The following is an 11,773-nucleotide window of genomic DNA, read 5'->3' as shown; positions in this document are numbered from 1 at the left end:
GTACAAAACTTTAATTCACTCACTAACACAGACATACTGACAACAAGAGACAGCAGTGAGGCCCTAAGCAACTATTTCCCTTTTGTGCCCCCTCCAAACCTTACTAACCCGCTGTTATAAAATAAATATATCGCCTCACTGTTTCAAACATTTTCCCCAGAAGTCAGCATGAGAGAGAAACCAAAACCAAAACCAGAACTGGAGCAAAACCACCACCACTCACACAGGGGTCCCGCTCCACCACAGTGACGGCCATGCCCTTGGGGTTGCGCTGCTTGAGCCAGTAGGCCACCGAGGAGCCCACCGCCCCGCCCCCCACCACCAGGACGTCCGTCTCTCGGGGCACCGGCACGGCTTCCTCGATGTTGGTGCCCTGGGCCGCCCCCTGCCCACGGCCAAGAAGAGTGTGTACACATACGCATGTAGCAAGAGAATTTGGATGGGAAGAAAAGAAAGAGGTCAATAATCAAACTGTTTAAAATAATAATAATAATAATAATGATGATGATGATGATGCCCATTGCAAGGAGCAGTGTGCACACACATGTATCAAGACTATTAGAAGGAGAAAACAGAAAAAGCACAGAAACAGGCCAATGTTCAAACTGTTTAAAATGATGATAATCATCATCATCATCATCATCATCATCATAATGGTAACAACAACAACAACGACGACAACAACAACAATAATAATAGTGATGCCCATGGCAAAGAGCAGTATATACACACATGCAGCAAGACAAATGGAAAGGAGGAAGAAAGAAAAAGAAAAGAAACAGGTCAATATTCAAACTGCTTGAAATGATAATATTAATAATCATAATGATAATAATACTAATCATAATAATACTAATACTAATAATAATAATAATGCCCACTGCAAAGAGCAGTATGTACACACATGTATCAAGACAATCAGAAGGAGAAAACAGAACAAGAAGAGGAAAAGGCCAATATCTAAACTATTTAAAATGATAATAATAATAATAATGATGATGGCCACTGCAAAGAGCAGTATGCACACACACACACACACACACACACACACACACACACACACACACATGGTGACATACACATGTAACAAGACAATTAAAAGGAGAAAACAGAAAAAGAACAGGTCAATATTCAAACGGTTTAAAATGATGATGATGAGGAGGAGGAGGAGGAGGAGGATGGTGATGATGATGATGATGATGATGATGATGATAATAATAATAATAATAATAATAATAACAACAATGATGCCCAGTGCAAAGATCAATATGTATGTGTACACATGTTGCAAGATATTTACATGGAAAAAATTAAGAAAAGAAACAGGTCAATATTCAAACTGTTTAAAGCAATAATGATGATAATAATAATAATAATAATGATGATGCCCATCACAAAGAGGAGTATGTACACACATGTGTCAAGACAATTAGAAGAAAGAAAGAAAAAGAACAGAAACAGGTCCATACTGAAAGTGTTTAAAATGAGAAGAAAAAGAAGATAATAATAATAATAATAATAATAATAACAACAACCACAACAACAACAACACAGTTCAGTTTCTCTGTCATCCTTTGAATCTTCTCTTAAAAATACATACTCTTTCTTTCACATCCTGATTGGCATCTCTATTTCATTCCTCTCCAGTTTGTGTGTCCCTTCTGCGTGTGCGTCTGTTGTGTGCGTGATAAGAGAACGGCAAAATTGTGTGGAAGTGGTGACTGTCCCTTGTGACTGTTCCTAGTATGCTTGTCCTATATGTATTTTTGTTTTTGTAAGCACTTGGGGGTTTGGTAAGATTAAGTGCCATAAATGCCCATTATTATTATTATTTCTTTTTTATTATTATTTTTTTTAATCATTATTATTGTTATTGTTATTATTATTATCATTATTATTATTATCTTTATTACCTCTGTGTGTGTGTGTGTGTGTGTGTGTGTGTGTGAATGTGTGTGTGTGCTATTCAGTTCAAATCAAATCAAATTATGGTGCTCAGAGCCTAGACAACTACTAAGGCCATCTCAAGTCTATTGCCACATCAGCATCTACTCCAAGTCAACTGACCAAAAAAAAAAAAAGTAACATAAAAACTAGTCACTGCTTCTGTTCTTCGGTTAAACGTCTATTATGGTAGTGTGATTTTAGACACACAACACAACACAACACAACACACACACTCACTTACACACACACACTCACACACACACAAACTCACTCACACACACACACACACACACACACACACACACACACGCACACACACACACACACCACTCGCTCACCCACACACACACTCACACATGTATACACTCACTCACACACACACACACACTCACTCACCCACACACATACACACACACTCACTCACCCACACACCCCCCCCCCTCTCACACCCCCCATACACCCTCCACACACACTCTCTCCACATCCCCCCCTCCCCTACATCCCCTCCTGCCCCCCAACGCCCCTCTTGCCCCCCAAACACACACACTCCCCCCCCCCCCCCCCCCCCCCCCGCTCCCACACACACAGCAGAGCAGACAGAGGGACAAAAAAAACAACAACAAAAAAACAAGAAGAAGAAGACTACCTTGAACTCTTCCCTCAGAATGGTCCAGGGAGACCTGTACTGGCCAGCGACGGGCGTTCCGTCCGTGTCTCTGCCGCGGCCACCTCCATAGCCCGACACCCCACGACCTCCGTGTGACCCTTCCCACCATGCACGCTGCTGCACCATCCACGTCGTCAGCGCTCCTGCCATCGTGGGGAAATGCAGGCAGAACATGTTGTGTTGTGTTGTGTTGCGTTGTGGTGTGTTGCGTTGTGGTGTGTTGTTGTGCGTTGTGTTGTGGTGGGTTGTGTTGTGTGTTGTGGTGTGCTGTTATGTTGTGGTGGGGTGTGTTAAGTTGTGTGTTGTGGTGTGTTGTTGTGTTGTGCTGTGGTGTGGTGCGTTGTGTTGTGTTTTGTGCTGTGGTGCATTGTGTTGTGTTGTGTTGCGTTGCGCTGCGTTGTGGTGAGTTGTGTTGTGTTATGTTGTGGTGTGGCGTGTTGTGTTGTGGTGTGTTGTGGTGTATAGCTGCGTCATGCTGCAGTGTGTTGTGTTGCACTGTGCTGTCTTGTGTTGCACCATTTTTGTTGTGTTGCACTGTACTGTGTTGTGTCATGGTGTGTTGTGGTGTGGTGTGTTGTATTGTTGTGCCGTGCTGCGGTGTGTTGTGTTGCACTGTGTTGTGTTGTGCTGTGTTGTGGCGTGGTGAACTGTGTTGTGCTGTGTTTTGTGCTGTTGTGTCATGTTGCGATGTGTGTTGTGTTGCAGCTGTGCTGTGCTGTGTTGCACCATTATGCTGCATGGTGCTGTGTAGTGCTGAGCCCTGCTGTACTGAACTGGTAAGTAATTTGCTTCATAATCTTTTTTTTTTTTTGATTGATTGATACAGACACTTATACAGCACCTATCCTCGGTTCGAGACCAAGCTCTAAGTGCTTCACAGGCACGGGGTCATTTGCACAACAGGCTGTCTACCTGGGAAGAGCCGACTAATGGCTGCCACTGGGCGCTCATCATTCGTTTCCTGTGTCATTCAATCAGATTCCAGGCACACACACATACACACTCCAACAAACATGTGACATTTTACATGTATGACTGCTTGTTTGTTTGTTTGTTTTGTTTGTTTTGGTTTGGGTTTTTTTTTTGGGTGGGTGGGTTTTTTTGTGTTTTTTTATTTTTATAAACACAAAAAGACACACAAAAACACACACACAGGAAGCGTGGAACGCCGAAGTAAGTAGCGAGGTCCGTTGCTTCATTTAGAGCTTCTGAAACTGAACCTGTGACTGTAAAACATGACCTTACTTACCATTGTGTTTTCTCAGCCCTGCAGACAGTGCTGGAGGTGGTTTCTGAGCCCAGCCCCTGCCACCCACACTGGCAAAGAGCAAGGCACTGTGGAAGCTCCGAGTCCTGGCCACTTGCAGAAACTGTCGTTGTGGGCGTGTGACTCTTGCCGTATGGTTGCACCACTGGCACAACATTGTGGTTTCTGTGTGTGTGTGTGTGTGTGTGTGTCTGTGTCTGTGTCTGTGTGTCTTGTGTTTGTGTATGTGTGTGTATCTGTGTGTTTGTGTATGTGTGTTCGAGTCTCTGTGAGTGCTGAGTCGTGTACTACGGTGTAGCCAAGAGGTGTAAGCAGAGCCCTATCAGAGGATTCCTTCACAAACAGCAGGTGTCAGCGGGCAGAGAAGAAAACTGTGCAGCAGACGTCTGCACACAGAGCTCTGAGGAACTCAGGCCTGTCTAGCTGCAAAAGATGGGATCAATGTCAAATTAATGTACAATGGAAACCTATTCATCCATGAACACATCAATGTTAAGTGCTCCTGTGCAAATATCATCCAATCCCCTCGCTAAAACCACCCTCCATGGAACTGTTGATGTAGGGAGATGGAGGGGAAGACAGAGGAAAACGATGGACTGACAACATTGCTAAAGGACAAGGAAACTGAAAGCAGAGACCCAGGTTTTGATACACAACCGACAGACCTGGAGGAATCTAGTGAACAGTTCTGTACAGCACCCTTATGACCCTTCACAGAGTTAAGGGAGAAGAAGAAGAAGAGCTCAAACTTAAAGATTTTAATGTACACTGGCCTTAGGCCACAATACAAAAGGCAGCATGTGGAGGCTGAACGGGTGGGTGTGGGGGTGGGGTCCGGGAGAAGGGGAGTCATAGACAACATGTACGGATTTGGATTCAAAATAAAAAAAACCCATTCAAATCAATACTGTTATTACATCAAATAATACTGTAATATATATATATATATATATATATATATATATATATATATATATACATATATATATATATATATATATATATATATATATATATATATATATCCATTTGACACTTGCATTCATGGTCGCTTTGATCACATATGAATGATCACACACCACATACCAATGACTTATCATGCAGGTAGACTGTATAAATTATATGTTAATGCATGGATATAAACAGGAAACATCAAATGACTATTCTTGATTAATAAGACATTCTGAAGATTACTTGTCTGGGCAGAGATTTTTCTTTCTTCTGTTCATTGAATGGAAAACATGATATATCTGGAAACACTGCATCTGGTGGGCATTTGCTACCTGGGGCAACATATGTAAAGGAGTTCTGACAAAATTCTTTAGAAATTTTGTTCTTCTGAGTACTTAAGGCAATCAAAAAGAAAATGCCTTTTGTCAACAGCTGCTGTGGATAGACATTAAATGAAACTGAACACACACACACACACACACACACACACACACACACACACACTTGAGGATTAGTTTGTGTTGTGTTTGTTTTTTTGTTGTTTTTTGTTTATTTTTTTGTTGTTGTTTGTTTGTTTTGGTTTGGAGTTTTTTTCTGTCTGTTTTACTATATATAACTGTCAGTTGTGCTTGTGCATGCATATATAATTTATCAGATTATCTTTACAACAGAATCTAGGAACAAATTACACTAGAAAAGTGAAATCTAACTCATTAGTGATTTAGTCTCATTTTCAAACAATACCCCCAAGAACAGAAGTGAGAACACAATTCAAACAGAAAAGCTTGATTTTGCAGTTTTGTGTACTTGCAAAATTTTGTCAAGCATTTGCATACAGGTATTATGAAGCAAGCATATAGATCTACAAATCAAACTAAACAATGGTTTAACATAAACAAAATTTAAGGACAATGTTTTAAAATGAACTAATTAAAATGCTAGTTAAGATGCCAACTTCAAAACAATAATGACATAATACTGAAGCATTTTTCAATTTTATGTCACACACTGATTTTGTGTCTTCATCAAAAAATTTAAAAAAACGCATTGTCATAAACACAAAGACAACAAAGGGAGATACATGGCCAAACATAATAGCATAAGAACCACAGAACTGCAAACAAATGAAGGTGTAAGAAAACAAGAAAATAAAACTTCATATTCATAATTCATTCCAATTTTTCATGATATACATTCTTTATAATGCTATCAGACAACAACATTAAAAAAAAAAGTGGGTAAACAAGGCTTACTAAATATGATTTATTCAAGAGAGCATACAATAGAAAGGAAAGAATAAATGAAATAACAGTAATTAATATGGCCTGGTGAGGAAACAATCAAAACACACATGACAAAACTGCCTGTTGACACCACGGCCCAGCCCATACAACCCAAAAGAATATGTGTCAATGTACGTATTTTTAATGTTCACATTCTCATCTACCTAAAACTCATTGTCACTATCTACGTAATGTGCAGTCACCCAGCTGATAACCAAATCTGACAAAAACATATCAGGCACAAGATATACATTAATTCCAGTCACATACACTTCTTTAAACAAACAAAAACAAAATACATTAAAAGAACTATTTTTAAACTCATAGGTCATTACACTAATTTTCAAGGCCAGTCAAAGCTAGGTCAGTATATATATATATATATGTGTGTGTGTGTGTGTGTGTGTGTGTGCGATTCCATTCCAGCACAACGACTTAAACAATTGTTTGTTGCACTGTTGTGTTGTAATTGATACAACAGATTCATGCAAGCACACACCCCACCCCCACCCCCCACCCCTAAACACATGCACACATACAATCACATGCCTTGTATGCACATCACCACGCATTAACACACACACACACACACACACACACACACACACACACACTTCATTTTTAGCTCTTGACAAGTAACATACTTAAGTGAACACAGAATATAGTGAACGAACTGAAATCTAAAAACGATGCACGACAGTCACACATTTATGCAGTATAACAATAACATCCGATCAGATTCTCACCTTCGTCTGAAAATCAGCTTGTTGCCAAAAGGTACGACAAGTAGTGCAAGTCCCAATGACAGCATGCAGATAGATTGCATAGACCTTGGTCCTCATATAACAGAAAGTCACACTGCCTTAGTTTTCATGGTTGGTGCACGCTGCTTTTCTCAAGTTGCATGGTTGCTCAAGAGAGGCAACTCCCGTTTACTCAAACAATGTATGAGCATTTATAATTGACAAAAGAAGGAAAACGTAGTGATTTTCACATGGGAAGGTGCAACTTGATTTCCTCTGGGATTTTCAAGAGAGGGCGGGGGGAAGGGGCTACGGGTTCAGTTACATTACCAATGTGCTACAACGACTGGTATATATGTACGAAATATACGTATAATTTTACGAAATGCTTCATGATCACGGTCTTTTTTTCTTTTTCTTAATAAAGAAAGACTTTTTTTTCTTTTTCTTTTTCTTTTTTTTTCCGATATATTTATATATTTAGTTATGACATTACTAACATTTAGTTATGACAGCACTGACATATTTCGACAACTAATTCCATTGTTTGTCGTTCAGACATGTTAGATACTGATCAGTGGAACCAAGCTTAAGACAAACGAAGAAAAATGATCCGCCCTGCTCAAACGTTTCATACAACACAGCGATCAAAGAAACTTAGATGAAAAAATGAAATATGTTGAGGAGTTAAGCCAAACCCTTATACAGACTGGACCCGATGATGTCTTGACAATAGATGATCTAAACGAAGCAATAGCTAAATCCAAGAAAGAATCGACTCCTGGCCCAGACAAAGTTCGCTACTCGGACATCAAGGAGCTATCGGAAGAAGACAGAAGCAAACTTTTCAATCTGTATCAAAACAGTTTCTACAATGGACATGTGCCGGAGGACTGGACACACAGCTTCTTAAAACCCATACTCAAACCAGGAAAGGACCACTGCGATCGTCAGGTAAGCGGCTACCGAATCCTAACCATGCAAAACATTGCTGGAAAGCTCATGGAACGCATGATAGCCAGGAAACTTGCAAGGGATCTTGAACACAGGCACATTCTCCCTTCAAATCAAGGTGGTTACAGAACAGGTAAGTCCACATAGGAAAATGCAGCTGCTTTCGCATATGAGGTATATGAAGGATTTCAAAGAAAAGAAGAAACACTAGCAGTAGCAATCGACCTTGAAGATGCCTACAATAAAGTCCAGTTTGCGCACCTCATGGAGCTGCTGCTAAGGTATGGAGTAAGTTTGACACTGACAAGATGGATAGCAGGAGTGCTTCAGGAAAGAACCGTCGCCCTACGCCTCGGAGATTGGATGTCTGCACCTTCTAAACTATCCATGGGACTGCCACAAGGGTCTCCACTCTCCGGGTCCTGTCCTCTACAACATCTACGCAAAAGGCCTTGCAGACTTGAACAACAATGGAATAGCCCGGGTGCTTACTCTTGCGGATGATGGCCTGGTCTTCAAAACTTCGAAAGATGCTCAGGAAAGAACTAAAGCCGTCCAGAAACAACTAAACAATATCGCTCAATGGTGCAAAGACACAGGATCTTCCATCAATCCAGCGAAAACCCAAATGTTGCTGTGCACCCTCAGCAACAGAACCGCGAGCAAATCACCACCACCTGCGTCATTCGACGGGATTCAGATCGAGAAAACCGAATGCCTACGCTACCTAGGAATACACTTCGACAGGATGCTGACCTTCAGAAAACATACGGAAAATACTGTTCTCAAATGCGAAAAGGGTCTTTCAGTCTTAAAAGCAATGGCAACCAAAGGTATTGAACAACGCCACCTCTTCCTGCCGTATACCAGTCACTCGTCCTCAGTGTGACTGACTACGGACTTGGGCTAACAACACCGTCTCAAAGCAACCTCCTAAACTTAGAAAGAGTTCAAAATGAAGCTATGAGGCTGATCCTTGGAACAACAAAAGACACACCCACGGAAACCATGCGATACCTGCTTGACCTTCCTTCAGTGCAGGCCAGAAACAAGTTAGAACAGGTTAAGACCTACTTCAGAGCATTAGAAAACCCTCAAAACCCACTGCATGACGCAGTCAAAGAACCAAAAGGCAGCCGTCTATGACGAGGAAGATCACGGATGGAGCAAGCAGAAGACACAATCCAGCTAGTATGCCGACAACAAGACCTGAAGTGAGAAACAAAAGAATGGGAGAAAAATCCCGAAAACCTCAATAATCTATTCAACATAGCCATTTCACCCACTCTAGGAAGACATTGTCGGTAATGACCAGAGGGCAAAACTGATGCAGAAGTGAAGCTACTCATAGAAGAAAACAGTAAAGAAGAGGACATCATCATATACACAGATGGCTCAGTCACCAAAGGCCAGTCCGGTTGGGGATTCACTGCGAAACAAAATGGAAAAACAATTAGCGGAGAGAATGCTGCCTACAAAATCACAACCTTCAACCTAACGATGGAAGTTGAAGCTGTGACACATGCTCTCCAGTGGCTATCGTCTATCCATATGCCCGGAAACCAACATGCCATGATTCTAACGGACTCAGTGAACCTCATACAGAAAATTGAAAATGGAATGGGAAGCCCAGAGTGGCATAAGGCAATGCGCAACTTTCAGATTAAAAAACTTACATGGCCCGGAACATGCAGGTGTTAACTGGGGAAATGAGCGAGCTGACAGACTTGCTGGTAAGGCAACAAGAACGAGCGGCCTACATCTAGGAAAATCGGAAATCCTCAGAAAAGTCAAAGAATATCAAAAAGAACAGGTACAAGGCCATCACACCATCGATCGCCTCAAAGAAATAACGGTAGAGAGAGAGGGAGCGGCCGTACTAGTAAGTCTAGCATGAAAGGCAGAACACGATGCTTTGCAAATCAAACGAATACCGGCATCATTTCCAAACCAACTTTGCGCAAATTTCTCTGTGGGCTTTTCCAAATGCAATAGACTGAACAACACACTAGACGCCACGTTCTTGGCATCAGAGATCTTTGCCCACCCCTCTTGTGGCCAATCAGTGGCAGCCTCTGTGTGTGTGTGTGTGTGTGTGTGTGTGTGTGTGTGTGTGTGTGTGTGTGTGTGTGTGTATGTGTGTCTGTGTGGGTCTGTGTGTTTGAGTGCGTGTGTGCGTGCGTGAGGGTGTAAGTGTACACAAGTGTCAGGAGAGTTCTGTGCACGTGCGTGTGTGCAGTGTTTTGGGGGGTGCGGGGGGGTGGGGGTGGAGGAACGGAGGTAGGGGGTGTGAAGGGTAATATGTGTGTGTGTGTGTGTGTGTGTGTGTGTGTGTGTGTGTGTGTGGTGTGTGTTGGAACTCATGTACGATTATGTGTATTTGATTGTGCTTTCATATCTGTGAAACTGTATGTTTGTTGCATATCTGTCATGCATATGTGTGTATGTGTGAATGTGTGTCTGCATGTTTTACATTTAGTTTGCTTATTTATCATCATTGTTGTCTTTTTTATTTATTTATTTATTTTATTTTATTTTATCTATTTATTTATTTATTTATTTATTTATTTTTTGCATGCTTACAGTTGACTTCATCAAGTTTTTGTGCCTTATAAATATTATTATTATTAGTAGTTGTTGTTTTCTTGGGTTTTTTTGGAGGGGGGGGGGGGGGGTTGTTGTTGTTGGGTTTTTTTAGTTTTTTTTACGTATTTATATATTATTTATTGTGTACACTTACACCCTCGCGCACGCACACACGCACACAAACACACAGACCCACACAGACACACATACACACACACACAGAGGCTGCCACTGATTGGCAACAAGAGGGGTGGGAAAAGATCTCTGATGCCAAGAACATAGCGTCTAGTGTGTTGCTCAGTCTATTGTATTTGGTAAAGCCCACAGTGACTCTGGCGGTTCCGTTTTGAAGAAATGTGTGCAATGTTGGTTTGGAAATGATGCCGATAATCGTTTGATTTGCAAAGCATCGTGTTGTACCTTTCATGCTAGACTTATGGCCGCTCCCTCTCTCTACCTTTATTTCTTTGAGGCGATTGATGGTGTGATGGTCTTGTACCTGTTCTTTTTGATATTCTTTGACATTTCTGAGGATTTCCGATTTTCCTAGATGTAGGCCGCTCGTTGTTGTTGCGTTACCAGCAAGTCTGTCAGCTCGCTCATTTCCCTTAACACCTGCATGTCCCGGGCAGTATGACCATGCAAGTTTCAAAAAAAAATCTTCTTTAATTTTTCTTTTTAAAGAAATGGCAAACTGGAGATTATAAGGTTCACGTAAAAATCAGATATTCACATATAATGTCAAAGGTGCATAGCCACTCACATAAACACCCCAACTTACCCGCACAAAGATACCCCACCCCCACCACCCCCAACCCCCAACTCACACACATGATCAGTTCATTATGATACATTATTTCTCTCAGTAAGAATATAGCCATGTATGGCAAAGATGGTTATGGGATACGTAAGTAAGTAAGTTAATTAATGAATAAGTAGATAAATGAATAAATAAATAAATGAGTGATCTATGAATATATGCACAATTGATAAAGAACTAATCTTGGAATGGTATAGCAATGTGGCAGAATGGTCAAGACGCTTAACTGCCAATACAGTCGCTTAGGGTCTGGGTTTGAATCCTGCTCTCGTCGTTTCTCCCAGGATTGACTGGAAAATCAAGCTGACTGTCATTCAGACGAGACGATGAATTGAGGCCCCGTGTGCATCTGACACAGATTTGGCACATTGAAAAAGAACTGAACACATGGCAACAAAACTATAAGTGTTGAATTGCCCTCTTGTAAAATTCTGTAAAAACAAGTCCACTCTGATAGGTACACAAATATATATGCATGCATTCAAGGCCTGACAAACGTGTTGAAGTATCTACATTTACCCATATTACAACTATTAAACTTACGAATCTCATTAA

At 41.1% G+C, this 11,773-nt stretch overlaps 1 protein-coding gene across 1 annotated transcript in view; it reads right to left on the bottom strand.

Moving 5' to 3' along the window:
* Window positions 1-7,010, bottom strand: part of LOC143289514 (FAD-dependent oxidoreductase domain-containing protein 1-like) — a 22,315-nt gene extending 15,305 nt beyond the window's left edge. The window contains exons 1-4 of the mRNA XM_076598508.1: window positions 6,862-7,010; window positions 3,864-4,304; window positions 2,594-2,757; window positions 224-385 (exon numbers count right to left, since the gene is read on the bottom strand). Of these exons, the coding sequence (XP_076454623.1) occupies window positions 224-385; window positions 2,594-2,757; window positions 3,864-4,038 (501 nt within the window). The 5' untranslated portion in view covers window positions 4,039-4,304; window positions 6,862-7,010. The remainder of the gene's footprint in view (window positions 1-223; window positions 386-2,593; window positions 2,758-3,863; window positions 4,305-6,861) is intronic.
* Between the last annotated feature and the right edge of the window lie 4,763 nt (window positions 7,011-11,773).

This window comes from Babylonia areolata, chromosome 14 (genome assembly GCF_041734735.1).
Source record: "Babylonia areolata isolate BAREFJ2019XMU chromosome 14, ASM4173473v1, whole genome shotgun sequence".
Classification (NCBI taxonomy): domain Eukaryota; kingdom Metazoa; phylum Mollusca; class Gastropoda; order Neogastropoda; family Buccinidae; genus Babylonia; species Babylonia areolata.
This window is presented reverse-complemented; position numbering and strand designations above follow the sequence as displayed.